This window comes from Salvelinus alpinus, chromosome 28 (assembly GCF_045679555.1).
Source record: "Salvelinus alpinus chromosome 28, SLU_Salpinus.1, whole genome shotgun sequence".
NCBI lineage: Eukaryota > Metazoa > Chordata > Actinopteri > Salmoniformes > Salmonidae > Salvelinus > Salvelinus alpinus.
The window spans coordinates 17,223,829-17,242,897 of NC_092113.1; the positions used below are offsets into that span (position 1 = coordinate 17,223,829).

Here is a 19,069-nt window from a genome sequence, read left to right on the forward strand (position 1 = left end):
AATAATATGAATAATGTTGACTACCCAACATGGCGGATATTTCTCTGGCTGGTTTGGGCTCTGAGCGCCGTTCTCAGATTATGCTTTTTCCGTAAAGTTTTTTTGAAATCTGACACAGCGGTTGCATTAAGGAGAAGTGTATCTAAAGTTTCATGTATAATTGCTGTATTTTCATCAACATTTATTATATTTCTGTGAATTATTGTGGCTCTCTGCAATATCACTGCATGTTTTGGAACTACTGAATCTAACAAGCCAATGTAAAATAAGATTTTGGGATATAAATATGAACTTTACCGAACAAAACATACATGTATTGTGTAACATGCAGTCCTATGAGTGTCATCTGATGAAGATCATCAAAGGTTAGGGATTCATTTTATCTCTATTTGTGCTTTTTGTGACTCCTCTCTTTGGCGGGAAAAATGGCTGGGTTTATCTGTGACTTGGTGGTGACCTAACATAATCGTTTGTGGAGCTTTCGCTGTAAAGTATTTTTGAAATCAGACACTGTGACTGGATTAACGAGAATTTTGAATGCCGGACTTTGTGGTTCGCTATGAGCAGACAAATACACAGGTATTTGAAACGTCACCATTATAGCAGTGAAATTAAAATGTGCTAGTTTTAGCTTGTGGTTTGAATAATTGTGACGTTTATGATAAAAACGTAATGTTGTTAGTATAGTAATGACTATATTCTGTGGCAGAGGCAGGGTGAAATTCCCCCTTAAAACTCTTTCCAGGCATTGTTCTAATGAAAAGAGAACTGCTCCATGTTCAAGGGCACTCTGACGCATTCTGACCCAAATGTAAGATAGTATGGGTTCTTAGGTCACTAGGACACATATGGCTGCCTCTCTCTCAAACACATACAGCGGAGTGCTTTCTAGGAGCTGTCTCATTAGTTTAGGGTAAGCATGGTTTGTTTCTCCTGTCAAAGGCAATATGTATTCTGCCCCTATCCCATATTGTTGCTTTAAAGGCCCAGTGCAGTCAAAAAACCTTATTTTATATACATTTCCACACTATGAGGTTGGAATAATACTGTGAAATTGTGAAAAGTATGATAATGCCCTTTTAGTGTAAGAGCTGTTTGAAAAGACCGCCTGAAATTTCAGTGGGATGGAGTTTTGGCCTGCCTGGTGACATCACCAGGTGGTAAATTTGTTAATAGACCAATAAGAACGAGAATTCCAAACTTCTCTGCCAATAACAGCTAGTTTTCAGTTTTCCCCTCCCCACTTAGACCACTCCCAGACAGTCCTAGCAAAATTCCTGCTTGAGAAATTGCTCTTCGCTAAGAAGCTATTTTTGTTTATTTTTGATCATTTTAATTGAAACAATGACAGTAAGGTACTTAATTGTTAATCAGAAATGATTTGATATTGAGATAAAAACAGCTGCATTGAACCTTTCATTTGGGGTTCGTCATTTTCAATGCTGCAGATTTAGTCAATTTAATTTGTTCTTATTCTTCCCAAGACAATCAAGAATGCTAATGACTGTGTCAAACTCAACAAGAGGGTGATCATAGATCAAACTAGGAGGAAAAAATACAGTGTTTTCTAACATTTTTATTGGTGAAGAATACAAGGGTCTATAGAGACTTAATAACGTTCAAGAAAACATGTTTACATCCATGCATGGTCAACAGATACTAAGCCTATATGGATTTATCAACAAAATTACACTTGATGAGTCAAATTAGTCTTATTGCTGAAGTGTATGGGGCCCAACCAGAGTCTGAGCAATGTTTAGATGACAGACAACAAAAATAAGAACTTAAGCTTGATTAAGAGTGCTCTCTGCTGGCAGAAAGAAAGTTTCACACTGTATTTGCTTTTTATCACATACAGAGACGCTTGAGAGCAGAAATGACCACTCAGACTGGTCTGTCACAGGATTCTTCTGGGCAATTTCTCTTCTACCCATGGATTAAAGGTCACAACCTAAACCAAGAGAAAAGAAACACAGGTTACTGTAGCTACTGTGACCATTGTCTGTTAGCTGCGGGATTGTGATACTGAGCTATTTATGCTATTCAAATCAAATCAAATTGTATTAATCACATTTGCCGAATACAACAGGTATTACAGTGAAATGCTTACTTATGAGCCCTTAACCAACAATGCAGTTAAAAAAACACTAAAAAAACACAAAAAAACAAGTAATTAAAGAGCAGCAGTAAAATAACAATAGTGAGACTACAGTATATACAGGAGGGTACAGGTACAGAGTCAATGTGTGGGGGCACCGGTTAATTGAGGTAATATGCACATGTGGGTAGAGTTATTAAAGGGACTATGCATAGGTGATAACAACAGAAAGTAGCAGCGGTGTAAAAGAGGGGGGGGCAATGCAAATAGTCTGGGTAGCCATTTGATTAGGTGTTCAGGAGTCTTATGGCTTGGGGGTAGAAGCTGTTTAGAAGCCTCTTGGACCTAGACTTGGCGCTCCGGTACTGCTTGCCGTGCGGTAGCAGAGAGAACAGTCTATGACTAGGGTGGCTGGAGTCTTTGACAATTTGACACCGCCTGGTATAGAGGTCCTGGAATGCAGGGAGCTTGGCCCCAGTGATGTACTGGGCCGTTCGCACTACCCTCTGTAGTGCCTTGCGGTCGGAGGCCGAGCAGTTTCCATACCAGGCAGTGATGCAACCAGTCAGGATGCTCGCGATGGTGCAACTGTAGAACCTTTTGAGGATCTGAGGACCCGTGCCAAATCTTTTCAGTGCCCTCTTCAGGACTGTCTTGGTGTGCTTGGACCATGTTAGTTTGTTGGTGATGTGGACACCAAGGAACTTGAAACTCTCAACCTGCCCACTGCAGCCTCGTCGATGAGAATGGGGGTGTTCTCGGTCCTCTTTTTCCTGTAGTCCACAATAATCTCCTTTGTCTTGATCACGTTGAAGGAGAGGTTGTTGTCCTGCCACCACACGGTCAGGTCTCTGACCTCCTCCCTAAAGACTTTCTCATCGTTGTTGGTGATCAGGCCTACTGTACCACTGTTGTGTCATCGGCAAATTTAATGATGGTGTTGGAGTCATGCCTGGCCGTGCAGTCATGAGTGAACAGGGAGTACAGGAGGGGCCTGAGCACACACCCCTGAGGGGCCCCACTGTTGAGGATCAGCGTGGCAGATGTGTTGTTACCTACCCGTACCACCTGGGGGCGGCCCATCAGGAAGTCCAGGATCCAGTTGCAGAGGGAGGTGTTTAGTCCCAGGGTCCTTAGCTTATTGATGAGCTTTGAGAGCACTTTGGTGTTGAACGCTGAGCTGTAGTCAATGAATAGCATTCTCACATAGGTGTTCCTTTTGTTCAGGTGGGAAAGGGCAGTGTGGAGTGCAATAGAGATTGCATCATCTGTGGATCTGTTGGGGCAGTATGCAAATTGGAGTGGGTCTAAGGTTTCTGGAATGGTGTTGATGTGAGCCATGACCAGCCTTTCAAAGCACTTCATGGCTACAGACTTGAGTGCTACGGGTCGGTAGTCATTTAGGCAGGTTACCTTAGTGTTCATGGGCACAGACACTATGGTGGTCTGCTTAAAACATGTTGGTATTACAGACTCGGACAGGGAGAAGTTGAAAATGTCAGTGAAGACACTTGCCAGTTGGTCAGCGCATGCTCGCAGTACACGTCCTGGTAATCCATCTGGCCCTGTGGCCTTGTGAATGTTGACCTGTTTAAGCTGCGGAGAGCGTGATCACACAGTTTTCCAGGAACAGCTGGTGCTCTCATGCATGTTTTAGTGCCATTTGCCTCGAAGCGAGCATAGAAGTAGTTTAGCTCGTCTGGTAGGCCCGTGTCACTGGGCAGCTCTCGGCTGTGCTTCCCTTTGTAGTCTGTAATGGTTTGCAAGCCCTGCGACATCCAACGAGCATCAGAGCCGGTGTAGTACGATTCAATCTTAGTCCTGTATTGACGCTTTACCTGTTTGATGGTACGTCGGAGGGCATAGCGGGACTTCTTATAAGCTTCCGGGTTAGAGTCCCGCTCCTTAAAATCGGCAGCTCTAGCCTTTAGCTCAGTACGGATGTTGCCTGTAATCCATGGCTTCTGGTTGGGGTATGTACGTACAGTCACTGTTGGGACGACGTCATCGATGCACTTATTGATTAAGCCAATGACTTATGCGGTGTACTCCTCAATGCCATCGGAGGAATCCCTGAACATATTCCAGTCTGTGCTAGCAAAACAATTCTGTAGCTTAGCATCTGCTTCATCTGACCACTTTTTTATTGATCTAGTTACTGGTGCTTCCTGCTTTAATTTTAGCTTGTAAGCAGGAATCAGGAGGATAGAATTATGGTCAGATTTGCCAAATGGAGGGCGAGGGAGAGCTTTGTATGTATCTCTGTGTGTGGAGTAAAGGTGGTCCAGAATTTTTTTTCTCTCTGGTTGCACATTTAACATGCTGATAAAAATTTGGTAAAATGGATTTAAGTTTCCCTGCATTAAAGTCCCCGGGCTACTAGGAGCGCAGCCTCTGGGTGAGCGTTTTCTTGTTTGCTTATGGCGGAATACAGCTCATTCAATGTTGTCTTAGTGCCAGGCTCTGACTGTGGTGGTATGTAAACAGCTACGAAAAATACTGATGAATACTGTCTAGGTAGATAGTGTGGTCTACAGCTTATCATGAGATTACCTCAGGCGAGCAATAGCTCGAGACTTCCTTAGATATCGTGCACCAGCTGTTATTTACAAAAATACATAGTCCGCCGCCCCTTATCTTACCAGACGCCGCTGTTCTATCCTGCCGGTACAGCGTCTATCCTGCCGGTACATCGTATAACCAGCCAGCTGTGTGTTGATAGTGTCGTTGTTCAGCCACAACTCCGTGAAGCATAAGATATTACAGTTTTTAATGTCTTGTTGGTAGTTTAATCTTGCGCGTAGGTCTTCTATTTTATTCTCCAAAGATTGCACGTTTGCTAGAAGAATGGAAGGAAGTGGAGGTTTATTCGATCGCCTACGAATTCTCAGAAGGCAGTTCGACCTCTGGCCCCTTTTTCTCCACCTCCTCTTCACGCAAATCACAGGGATCTGGGCCTGTTCCCGAGAAAGCAGTATATCGTTCTCATCAGGCACGTCAGACTCGTTAAAGGAAAAAAAGGATTCTGACAGTCCGTGGTGAGTAATCACAGTCCTGATGTCCAGAAGTTATTTTCGGTCATAAGAGACACTAGCGGCAACATTATGTACAAAATAAGTAAAAAAATAAGTAACAAAAAACGCAAATAAACTAACCAAAAAACACAACCAGTTGGGGACACGTAAAATGTCTGCCTTCTTCTCCGGTGCCATTATTATTTCATCCCTCACCTTACAGTGTAGCCTTGGTCTCTGCCTTATCCTTAGCCTCCTCCTCTACTACTAGATTCTTCTTACTGAGGTGCCGCACCACCATCGTGGCATTGAATGCCCTCTGAAAATATATAATCCACAGATACAAAAGGGTGCTTTTAGAAAAAGTACATTTTGCCATTATACCCCAGTGTATCACAGTGACAAAGTCACATGTTTCTAGTAGGTGACAAAAACGTACCTCTACCATAGACTACTTAAACTGGTACAACACTTCCACTCAAAAATAACTAACTGAAAGAACAGGCTGAGCCACGCATCCAATATAATTTCCCAGTGTGGCTTGCTTTGTTGAGGAAATTGTAGCGTTACCACCCATGACTGTATTTGTTAGTGAAATGGTTGTTGAATTTGTTCATTTTCAGTCTCGTGGCCTTCACCAAGTGAGTTCCTAGGTGTATGTTATCATTAAAATGAAGCTCTTTATGACAATACGTTTACATATCTCATTAGGAAACTCATGGTTTACAGGCCACACCAGGCCTGCAAGTAGGGTTGCAATATTCCGCTAACTAGAAATCCTGGTTGAATAATTTCTTGCTTATTCCCTCTGTTTTCCATGAATCTTCCAACTGTGATTTCTGGAAAACATGTGAAATGTGGGAATGTTACCAGAATTTTGCTATCCTACCTACAAGTCACATTATGCTGGCTTGCAAAGTGATATGTAATTCCTATTTGAATCCAGCCAGATTTTGGATATCCAACAGCTGGAATTTTTATTCACCCGCAACCTGCCTTATTTATGACTGCCAGAGTTAGGAACATTTTTCTCTTGTATTATTGACTGTACGTTTGTTTATCACATGTGTAACTCTGTGTTGTTGTTTTTGTCACACTACTTTGCTTTATCTTGGCCAGGTCGCAGTTGTAAATGAGAACTTGTTCACAACTGGCCTACCTGGATAAATAAAGGTGAAAAAATATAATAATTTTAAACATTGTGTGGAGACTACTTACGCTATTTAAACTGGAACAAACATTTCAATAACAGGTGCACAAAATCTAACTAACTGATTGGATTAGTTTAGAAAAATGTATGTTATTTATCTTTATGTAGCATAAGACTAATCAATCAATGAATGTATACGCAAAAACAAAGATATTACAAACTATTCAAAAAGAATCTACCTGCAGTAGAGCATGCTGGCAAATATGATAATGATTATGGTACAAATGTGGCTTTTTAGTGTACCACCCCAGTGACAAAGCTGTTAGTATCCTCGGAAACAGAAATGTACCTTCACATCGTATCCCTTTTTTGGAGAACGAGAGTATAATTATTGTACATTTATATTCAAAATATTGGGTACAACAATGTACCACCAGACACTTTATCCACATATGTACCCTAAAATGTACTAAGAGGTACCATGTGAGATCATTATGTGTACCTCTGAAGGCACATTGTGTATTTTGATATTTTTGTTCCCCAGGGAACAATATTGTACACTAACTGCACCCTTATTTCTAAGAGTGTAGTGCATTCCTGCACACAGAATAATTGATTTACATAAGTCAATGTAACTGGGCATATATCCAGATTCTAGTTTTATGGGAGATATTGTATTGTGGAAGATGATTTGGACATTTTAAACAGTGCCCAGGCAGGACTAATCTTACCTTCCACTGGCTCTTAGCAAAGTTCTTCTGGATCTGCTTACTGACGGATCCATGAATGTTCTTCTCCAGAGCGGCTCCTCCTGATATCCTGATTCAACAACACACACAGCACCAATCAACAAGCCATCAATACCATTATCATATAACTTTGGAGTCATTAGCCCGCTGTGCAAAAACTGGTTGAATCAACGTTGTTTCCACATCATTTCAACATCCAAAATTCTATGTTATGACGTTGAATCAGCATGGAAAACTGATTGGATTTGAAAAAGGTCATCAACGTAAGGGAAGTTTGTATTTTTTTCACCCAACTTTTAACCTAAATCCAATGACATGGTGACATGTTTTGTTGATTTCACGTTAGTTGACAACCACACCTCAACCAAATGTAAATCAAAACTAGACATTGAACTGACATCTGTGCCCAGTGGGATGCTATGTGTACCGTATACTACATGTGATATAGTAACAGACCTACAGGATGCTTTTCATCGAAATCCTAAAGGAAACATAAAGTGATATGCAATCAATATAGATCAAGAAAATTATTATATTTTGAGCAGAAAGAATCTATTGTATGTTTGGATTAAAGTGATCTATGTTTAAAACTCAACTGCCATGGACATTACGATAGGCTATAGAAGTATAGAAATACTTGAAAATATCCCTATTTATCAAAGTACCCATTCATTGTGTTGTATAGAACATCTCATTATTTTCTTCAACTGACCAAAGACATGCACACTGATAGTACTGAGAATGTGTACTAAACGTGTTATAGAAAAGAATACACACAAAGCTCCTAATCTTTTTTTAAACTCACCAAAGATGCTTCAAGGCCTGCTCACAATTGTACCTCTTCTCTGGTTCTTTCTGCAACATGTGCGGAATGAAATCTTTTGCTGAACGTAAAAATGTGGAGAGAGAAGCAGCATTCAGGAGGACATACAATTTCAAGACAAAAGAAAGTTAAATTAAAAGCACATTGAAAGAAAGAAAAATAAGTAATTATAGTCAAGACAGTGATAACGTTGTGTGTCAAATATGTGTGAGATGTGATACAGGCTGTGATACAGGCTAGCTAAAAGGATCTCTCATAGACCAAGGTCATACTTTACCTGAATTAGAGATTTCATCCCAATACGGGGAGTCAAACTCATATTCAGCCTTTATGATCTGCCTGTACATATGTGACTCACTCTCGTCATAAAACGGAGGGTAGCCACAGAGTCTGGAACGTAAAAAAGAAATCCTTTTAGCACAACATAACTTTTCACTTGTCTGTATTAAGTCAACTGTGAGGAATTAACCATTACCATACACTCACAGTATATAGGTGATCACCCCCAGAGCCCATAGGTCCACTTCTTTGCCATATGATTTCTGCTGCAGAAGCTCTGGTGCTGCACACAAAATGAAAGAGAAGGTTAATGTATGAGGCTCAAACTGCTTTAATTCTACATGATGAGGGTTCAGAAGTGATGTATGTATTTGGGGATCCTCACCCACATACGCAGGGGTTCCACATGCTGTGGTGAGCACCCCCTGCTCCTCCATCTTGGACAGGCCAAAGTCACTGATGACAATCTTGGAATCTTCCGACGGAGTCTGATACAGTAGGTTCTCAGGCTGGAATGATAACAATAGAAGGCCTAAAATAATTGACAATTAAGCTGTATCTAATAATCACTTGAACACTTCTACCAAACAATAAGAAAATCACATGAGTGTTGATCCCAATTATATTGAGCACATTGACCATCTATCTACCTTAAACTGTGAACTCTCAGATACATTCTATTCTCTTTTATGTTGATATACTTGGGGGACATAACAGTAATCCTACTACGATGCTGTTTATAGTGAGGTTAAGTGTTTTTCTAACAGCTAGTGGACAGTAGTACCTTCAGGTCCCTGTGCACGATGCCCAGCTGGTGGAGGTATTGGACTGCCTCCAGAACCTGTTGTATGACACGGCTGGCATCCCTCTCAGTGTAACTCCCCTTCTCCAGAATACGGTCCAGCAACTCGCCTCCTGTAACACTGTGGTAACAAGCCTTCAATTGCATTGTAAAATATAAGCAACGAAATAATCAACAATTCATCTTGGATTAGATCATTTCAGGGTATCTAAATAAAAATTCCACCACCCACAGAGTCATAACCAGATAAAGTTTTGTAGATGTCTCGAAGGTCTCCTCCAATGCCACAATGTTGGGATGGTTGATTCTGAAGGGGAAACAATGGATACACTCTGAACCATTGATTTCTTGTCTATTTTGTATTAGCTAAAAGTGCAGATGTGACACTAACCTGCGTAGCACTGCTATCTCATTCTCCAACATGCCTTCTTTGCCCTTTAGCGCCCTCTTGCGGATACACTTGACTGCTACAAGTTTCAGGGTGCGGCGGTGCTGAGCCACGTACACCACGGAGAATGATCCCCTGAAACACGCCCACATCATATTAGTAACCATTCATACAGGCTTTCGTTCTCATTGCTTTATTTTGGGATAATAATTACTCAGTCACCCGATGAATTGCGATGGCTTCCCCCTCTGACAACTCCGGGGGCCTCTGCTAGAGTATTGTAATACTTCATAATGGGAAGAATGTGCCAGTATTTCAGTCAGCATCAAGGCATCAAGGTAATGGCTCTCACAGAACTGTATGGCTCTCACACCAAGTAAAGAGCCTTATATCTGTGTGGAAACGGCATGCAGATCTAATCCTATGTGGCAAAAATATAACAGACACTCACTCTCCTATCTTCTCTCTCAGATCATACACTGCTGTGATGTCCTCTGCTTTCTTCCTGAATTCCTTCCCCAGAGGCATCTTCAATAGGCTTTATGCAATGGGAAAATAGAAAAACGTAATGTCTCCTTTATTTGAGCAGAAATAACTAATTCACCATTCAAAGGAAAAGCAATAAGGTTATTCACCCAATCCAATTACACTGGTTAGTTATTTGGCAAAAAATAACTCTAGGGTCTGCACATCTTTATTATTAGGTTAAGAGTAGCCTTTATTTTATATTCTAATGTGTGTAACTTCCCAAATCTTATTTTTAAAAGGTGTTCAAATGAAATAGCCATCATAAGATAGGTCTGGAAGTAATCTGAATCATCTTTATATTGCTTTGAAGGTTTCTGAAGTTTCCGTCACTTTCCATCGAATGGTCATGTTCCGTGCCAAATATGTCTGTACAAGGACTTCACTATTATATATATATGTCTGTACAAGGACTTCACTACTATATATATATGTCTGTACAAGGACTTCACTATTATATATATATGTCTGTACAAGGACTTCACTATTATATATATATGTCTGTACAAGGACTTCACTATTATATATATATGTCTGTACAAGGACTTCACTATTATATATATATGTCTGTACAAGGACTTCACTATTATATATATATGTCTGTACAAGGACTTCACTATTATATATATATGTCTGTACAAGGACTTCACTATTATATATATATATGTCTGTACAAGGACTTCACTATTATATATATATGTCTGTACAAGGACTTCACTATTATATATATATGTCTGTACAAGGACTTCACTATTATATATATATATATGTCTGTACAAGGACTTCACTATTATATATATATATATGTCTGTACAAGGACTTCACTATTATATATATATGTCTGTACAAGGACTTCACTATTATATATATATGTCTGTACAAGGACTTCACTATTATATATATATGTCTGTACAAGGACTTCACTATTATATATATATGTCTGTACAAGGACTTCACTATTATATATATATGTCTGTACAAGGACTTCACTGTTATATATATATATATGTCTGTACAAGGACTTCACTATTATATATATATATATGTCTGTACAAGGACTTCACTATTATATATATATATGTCTGTACAAGGACTTCACTATTATATATATATGTCTGTACAAGGACTTCACTATTATATATATATGTCTGTACAAGGACTTCACTATTATATATATATGTCTGTACAAGGACTTCACTATTATATATATATGTCTGTACAAGGACTTCACTGTTATATATATATATATGTCTGTACAAGGACTTCACTATTATATATATATATATGTCTGTACAAGGACTTCACTATTATATATATATATGTCTGTACAAGGACTTCACTATTATATATATATGTCTGTACAAGGACTTCACTATTATATATATATGTCTGTACAAGGACTTCACTATTATATACAGTGGGGAGAACAAGTATTTGATACACTGCCGATTTTGCAGGTTTTCCTACTTACAAAGCATGTAGAGGTCTGTCATTTTTATCATAGGTACACTTCAACTGTGAGAGACGGAATCTAAAACAAAAATCCAGAAAATCACATTGTATGATTTTTAAGTAATTCATTTGCATTTTATTGCATGACATAAGTATTTGATCACCTACCAACCAGTAAGAATTCCGGCTCTCACAGACCTGTTAGTTTTTCTTTAAGAAGCCCTCCTGTTCTCCACTCATTACCTGTATTAACTGCACCTGTTTGAACTCGTTACCTGTATAAAAGACACCTGTCCACACACTCAATCAAACAGACTCCAACCTCTCCACAATGGCCAAGACCAGAGAGCTGTGTAAGGACATCAGGGATAAATTGTAGACCTGTACAAGGCTGGGATGGGCTACAGGACAATAGCCAAGCAGCTTGGTGAGAAGGCAACAACTGTTGGCACAATTATTAGAAAATGGAAGAAGTTCAAGATGACGGTCAATCACCCTCGGTCTGGGGCTCCATGCAAGATCTCACCTCGTGGGGCATCAATGATCATGAGGAATGTGAGGGATCAGCCCAGAACTACACGGCAGGACCTGGTCAATGACCTGAAGAGAGCTGGGACCACAGTCTCAAAGAAAACCATTAGTAACACACTACGCCGTCATGGATTAAAATCCTGCAGCGCACGCAAGGTCCCCCTGCTCAAGCCAGCGCATGTCCAGGCCCGTCTGAAGTTTGCCAATGACCATCTGGATGATCCAGAGGAGGAATGGGAGAAGGTCATGTGGTCTGATGAGACAAAAATAGAGCTTTTTGCTCTAAACTCCACTCGCCGTGTTTGGAGGAATAGAAGGATGAGTACAACCCCAAGAACACCATCCCAACCGTGAAGCATGGAGGTGGAAACATCATTCTTTGGGGATGCTTTTCTGCAAAGGGGACAGGACGACTGCACCGTATTGAGGGGAGGATGGATGGGGCCATGTATCGCGAGATCTTGACCAACAACCTCCTTCCCTCAGTAAGAGCATTGAAGATGGGTCGTGGCTGGGTCTTCCAGCATGACAACGACCCGAAACACACAGCCAGGGCAACTAAGGAGTGGCTCCGTAAGAAGCATCTCAAGGTCCTGGAGTGGCCTAGCCAGTCTCCAGACCTGAACCCAATAGAAAATCTTTGGAGGGAGCCGAAAGTCCGTATTGCCCAGCGACAGCCCCGAAACCTGAAGGATCTGGAGAAGGTCTGTATGGAGGAGTGGGCCAAAATCCCTGCTGCAGTGTGTGCAAACCTGGTCAAGAACTACAGGAAACGTATGATCTCTGTAATTGCAAACTAAGGTTTCTGTACCAAATATTCAGTTCTGCTTTTCTGATGTATCAAATACAGTGGGGAGAACAAGTATTTGATACACTGCCGATTTTGCAGGTTTTCCTACTTACAAAGCATGTAGAGGTCTGTAATTTTTATCATAGGTACACTTCAACTGTGAGAGACGGAATCTAAAACAAAAATCCAGAAAATCACATTGTATGATTTTTAAGTAATTAATTTGCTTTTTATTGCATGACATAAGTATTTGATCACCTACCAACCAGTAAGAATTCCGGCTCTCACAGACCTGTTAGTTTTTCTTTAAGAAGCCCTCCTGTTCTCCACTCATTACCTGTATTAACTGCACCTGTTTGAACTCGTTACCTGTATAAAAGACACCTGTCCACACGCTCAATCAAACAGACTCCAACCTCTCCACAATGGCCAAGACCAGAGAGCTGTGTAAGGACATCAGGGATAAAATTGTAGACCTGCACAAGGCTGGGATGGGCTACGGGACAATAGGCAAGCAGCTTGGTGAGAAGGCAACAACTGTTGGCGCAATTATTAGAAAATGGAAGAAGTTCAAGATGACGGTCAATCACCCTCGGTCTGGGGCTCCATGCAAGATATCACCTCGTGGGGCATCAATGATCACGAGGGAGGTGAGGGATCAGCCCAGAACTACACGGCAGGACCTGGTCAATGACCTGAAGAGAGCTGGGACCACAGTCTCAAAGAAAACCATTAGTAACACACTACGCCGTCATGGATTAAAATCCTGCAGCGCACGCAAGGTCCCCCTGCTCAAGTCAACGCATGTCCAGGCCCGTCTGAAGTTTGCCAATGACCATCTGGATGATCCAGAGGAGGAATGGGAGAAGGTCATGTGGTCTGATGAGACAAAAATATAACTTTTTGGTCTAAACTCCACTCGCTGTGTTTGGAGGAAGAAGAAGGATGAGTACAACCCCAAGAACCCATCCCAAACGTGAAGCATGGAGGTGGAAACATCATTCTTTGGGGCTGCTTTTCTGCAAAGGGGACAGGACGACTGCACCGTATTGAGGGGAGGATGGATGGGGCCATGTATCGCGAGATCTTGGCCAACAACCTCCTTCCCTCAGTAAGAGCATTGAAGATGGGTCGTGGCTGGGTCTTCCAGCATGACAACGACCCGAAACACACAGCCAGGGCAACTAAGGAGTGGCTCCGTAAGAAGCATCTCAAGGTCCTGGAGTGGTCTAGCCAGTCTCCAGACCTGAATCCAATAGAAAATCTTTGGAGGGAGCTGAAATTCCGTATTGCCCAGCGACAGCCCCGAAACCTGAAGGATCTGGAGAAGGTCTGTATGGAGGAGTGGGCCAAAATCCCTGCTGCAGTGTGTGCAAACCTGGTCAAGAACTACAGGAAACGTATGATCTCTGTAATTGCAAACAAAGGTTTCTGTACCAAATATTAAGTTCTGCTTTTCTGATGTATCAAATACTTATGTCATGCAATAAAATGCAAAGGAATTACTTAAAAATCATACAATGTGATTTTCTGGATTTTTGTTTTAGATTCCGTCTCTCACAGTTGAAGTGTACCTATGATAAAAATTACAGACCTCTACATGCTTTGTAAGTAGGAAAACCTGCAAAATCGGCAGTGTATCAAATACTTGTTCTCCCCACTGTACTTATGTCATGCAATAAAATGCAAATGAATTACTTAAAAATCATACAATGTGATTTTCTGGATTTTTGTTTTAGATTCCGTCTCTCACAGTTGAAGTGTACCTATGATAAAAATGACAGACCTCTACATGCTTTGTAAGTAGGAAAACCTGCAAAATCGGCAGTGTATCAAATACTTGTTCTCCCCACTGTATGTCTGTACAAGGACTTCACTATTATATATATATATATATATGTCTGTACAAGGACTTCACTATTATATATATATATATATGTCTGTACAAGGACTTCACTATTATATATATATGTCTGTACAAGGACTTCACTATTATATATATATGTCTGTACAAGGACTTCACTATTATATTTTTCCAACAGTGTAACCAAAATGTTAAATGCAGAATTCAACTTTACAGCCTCAGGCGCATTTTAAATATATATTTTGATAGTGTTCAAGCCTATAACATACATGTGTTTATAACCTATTGTATTACCTCCAAATAGCATGGCAGAATGACTTGGTCAAATCTAACCTCCTAGTCTAAATAGGACATGACTATTCAAATAAACTTTAATCTACCTGTAAAGTCTATACAATATAAAACAAGTGTGCTGTTTGGTTATATGTGGCAAAAAATAATAGGATGCCAGTTTACCTGTTGATTGCAGTGGCGGAGAATAATCCTGACTGACTGACTGTTAGCGGTCTTCACAGTTCTTCTCTCTGTACCTTCGTCACCACTCTCCTCTATGAGCATTAATTGAAAATCACACTTTTTTCCTGAAGCAACCTTGTCCACTCCACCCACACACTAACAGTACAAAGAGAAAAGCGGATAGAGAAAGCAAAGATGAAAACTGCCTCTCATAGTTACTCAACGCATCAGCTTCAAGAAAACAAGCCATGTGTAACAGCTTCCTGTCAAGAGGAACTACTCAGTAGAACATACAGTGAATAGTACATTTCTCTGCATCTGGTACATTAAGTTTGGTAGCACTGTTTACAATTTGATCAAGGAGAAAGCCATGTGCACCGGTTTACTTGCAGGTTGTCTAAGCCTGTGAAAGGAACACCACAGGCCCTATATTTACATTATGTAACCTGGTTTTTGTCTCTGCAACACCAACCTGCTCTATCCTTCTACGGGCACAGGGTTATCCAGTGAATCTCATCTATCCAATCCATCTGGCACAAAGAACTCAAACAATCCTCTCAGCCAAAAGAACAGTCTATCCCACATTCTGCATGCCTTTAATAGCAGAGCTGCAAAACAGAGGAAGATGCATTTACCCTGAGGACAAAATCATGCTTTGGAACAAAAATAAAAACAAATAGTTGGGCTTAATTACTGTTCCTACTCCATCTGAAATCCAAATATATACTGTATACTAATATGAATATTATTTTGCATATGAATATTATTACACTCTCTATTGTAATCCATAATCTGCTGTTAGACACGGTAATTTCAAACTTTTAACTGCAGTGTAGAATTCAAACTGTCCTGAGTGATAACTGTCCACATTTTAGGCAGGTTGATATTGTTGTTATTGTGACATCCAATACTGCCAATTTAAATGTGAATACTATTACAAAATCATCTTTCTGTGATGTTTGGACATTTTAGCCACTAGAGGGAAACATTGTCTGAATACACATTATGTCTTTTTGTTCACAGTAGAACCTTTGGGAAAGCATCTGTAAACTCTTCACTGTAGCACAATCAGTTAAACTGGTACTAAAAGACACCTTGATTTGCAGACAGGTTCCCCCAAGATTCCATTCATAGACTTCTACTGCTATATATATATATATATATATATATATATATAAAATAGGCCTTAATTTATTTCAAAAACCCTCTCTTTACACATTGGACTCAGGCCAAGTTCCCGCCAGAGGGCGCTATTATGCCTGATGACGTTTGTCCTCTGATGTCCAAACATAATCTGCCCAGCTGCTGATACACTCCAGGGTTGCCCAGCTGCTGATACACTCCAGGGTTGCCCAGCTGCTGATACACTCCAGGGTTGCCCAGCTGCTGATACACTCCAGGGTTGCCCAGCTGCTGATACACTCCAGGGTTGCCCAGCTGCTGATACACTCCAGGGTTGGGGTCAGTTCTGAATAGAGTTGCGAATTGCTCTTGAATTTCAATTCAATTTGAATTGGCCACACCCAACAGAAAGCAGAATTTGAATTGAATTTGAATTAAAGGAAGTATAATTTAATTAAATGAAATTCAAATGATTTATTTATTCTACACATCACTATACAAATGTTTATTTTGACATCATGTATGGCTACCAATGCCATGTAGCATATGGTTGAAACGTGTCATTTTTAAAACTCATCCTCCTAAAACAATTTTAAATAATTACACGTGTGTTGTCTATAATAATTCATCCTTCCTTTAATGTTTTAAATATCAGAAACATAAATACATTTCTCAGAATGCATTAGCTCAAACACTGCAGTATGAAACGGAACAATCCAATGACAATGTCAATTTCATGACAATGACAATGAAAGTCAAACTATTATTTCAAATGGTATGAGTATTCTTTGCATTAATAAGTGGCAGATCCATTTGATAAAATATGTGTCAAATTAATGAGACTTTAATGTCTCAGTTGAATTGGTTTGAATTGCTTTTAATTCAATTCTAGTTCCTTCAATTAAAATGATGCTTCCTGTGGGTTGTGGCCAATTCAAATTCAATTCAAATTCAAGGATTAATTTCAGAAATTCCGAATTGACGCCACCCCTAATACATTCGTGTCCCCCCGTACCACTTCGTAGATCCTTCATTCTGGATGCAACGGTATCGGTTTCCTCTTTAACTAGATTTAATGGCATGCCGACCCTTAAGAGAGTCCACTGTCCCTCCACAGCCTAAGTCCAGACCTCCTGGCCGATACTCCCTGCTCCAGGGAACATGCCCTCTCCCTTGGCCTGGGTGTCCAGGTTTTCCACCTGACCTCCACTTTTCCTCCACAGCCCAAGTCCAGACCTCCACACCTTGCCACGCCATCACCCCTCTCCCTGGGCATAACCCACCACCCCGTCCATAGGCATCCCCGTCCTGTTACATGCAATCCGTTACTACCCAACCCTGGGTATGAGTCTGAAATGGGGAATTGTACGTTTGGGTACACCTTCTTTCCATGGTTATACCTAATGTTCTCCTGTGTCCTTATTTCTCTTGGTTAGCCTACTGTCTGCAAATGCTGTTACATTGTAAATACATAGCAATTAAAAAGACATGTTTCACTTTGCATCAAATTGCTTGATCCTGGGTAGATACATTATAATTACAAGTGTATCCTTTGCAACAGCATCGTAGTAACATAACATTTGATTCAATGATTCCTTTGGGACAGGTTATAACATGGCATGGTGTGCCTTGTTTAAGGGTTGTTACAAGGTCCTAGTCTATTAGGATACACATATCAACAACATAGCTAGCTGTTTTTTTTGTTATACTTTCCCTTGTAGTTACATGTAACAATGTCACATTTTGTTTGGAGTTATTAACATGGTAATTCACAGGTGACTTTGAAATGTGTAATTACAATACATAAGTTTGCAAAAACATGAAATAGATCATGAGTAATCACACATGTGGAATACCCTTCAGCAAGTGGACTTGTAATCACACCAGTTAACTGGCCTTCCATAGCTCTTCGGAGACTAAGTCATTGGTACATTTTTATTTATAAGGCCATACTGAGACAGTTCTCATTCGCGTACCTACATTGTCCAGCAGACTAAGGCCAATGATCACCTACAGTGTCTTCAGATAGTATTCATACCCCTTGAATTCCTCCACATTTTGTTATGTTAAAGCCTGAATTCAAAATTGATTAAATATATTTTCTTGTCACCCATCTACGCACAATACCCCATAATGACAGTGAAAACATGTTTTTAGAATTTTTTGCAGTATTACTTTAGTGCCTTGTTGCAAACAGGATGCATGTTTAGGAATATTTTTTTTCTGTACAGGCTTCCTTTTCATTCTGTCAATTAAGTTAGTATTGTGGAGTAACTACAATGTTGATTCAGCCTCATTTCTCTATCACAGCCATTACTGTTTTAAAGTCACCATTGGCCTCATTGTGAAATCCCTGAGCGGATTCCTTGCTCTCTGGCAACTGTATTTATGTAGTGACTTGTGTTGATACACCATCCAAAGTGTAATTAAGAACTTCACCATGGGCCTCCCGAGTGGCGCAGCGGTTTAAGGCAGGGTTTGGCCGGACAGGATGTCCTCGTCTAGCGTCTAGCGATGTCCTCGTCTAGCGATTCCTTGTGGCGGGCCAGGTGCATGCATGATGACTTCGGTCACCTGCTGTACTGTATTTCCTCCGACACATTGGTGCGGCTGGCTTCCGGGTTAAGCAAGCAGTGTGTCAAGAAGCAGTGCGGCTTGGGAGTGTCGTGTTTCGGAGGATGCGTGGCTCTTGACCTTCACCTCTTCCGAGTCCGTACAGTTGCAGCGATGGGACAAGACTAACTACCAAAGGGATATTCAATGTCTGCTTTTTATTTGTATTTTTTTTAACTTATCTACCAATAGGTATTGGAAAACCTCCCTGGTCTTGTGGTTGAATCGGTGTTTGAAATTCACTGCTCGACTGACCGATCTTACAGATAACTGTATGTGTGAGGTACAGAGATGAGGCAGTCATTCAAAAATCATGTTAAACACTATTATTGCACACAGAGTGAGTCCATGCAACTTATTATGTGACTCGTTAAGCAAATGTTTACTCCTGAACTTATTTATGCTTGCCATAA

General features: G+C 40.5%; 1 protein-coding gene across 2 annotated transcripts; it reads right to left on the bottom strand.

Moving 5' to 3' along the window:
• Positions 1 to 1,556: 1,556 nt before the first annotated feature.
• Positions 1,557 to 15,279, bottom strand: LOC139557317 (calcium/calmodulin-dependent protein kinase type 1-like). 2 transcript variants are annotated; one of them, XM_071371961.1, is made up of 12 exons: positions 14,922 to 15,276; positions 9,755 to 9,841; positions 9,307 to 9,438; positions 9,148 to 9,222; positions 8,898 to 9,036; positions 8,499 to 8,622; positions 8,321 to 8,396; positions 8,112 to 8,224; positions 7,817 to 7,895; positions 6,994 to 7,081; positions 5,329 to 5,431; positions 1,557 to 1,951 (listed from the first exon to the last, which is right to left on the bottom strand). In XM_071371961.1, the coding sequence occupies exons 2-11, from the start codon at positions 9,829 to 9,831 to the stop codon at positions 5,330 to 5,332; spliced, it is 1,005 nt and encodes a 334-aa protein (XP_071228062.1). In that variant the 5' UTR covers positions 9,832 to 9,841; positions 14,922 to 15,276; the 3' UTR covers positions 1,557 to 1,951; position 5,329. The 2 variants fall into 2 exon arrangements, with proteins under 2 accessions (XP_071228062.1, XP_071228063.1); XM_071371962.1 differs by lacking the exon at positions 9,148 to 9,222 and having other exon boundaries at positions 14,922 to 15,279.
• Positions 15,280 to 19,069: the final 3,790 nt, after the last annotated feature.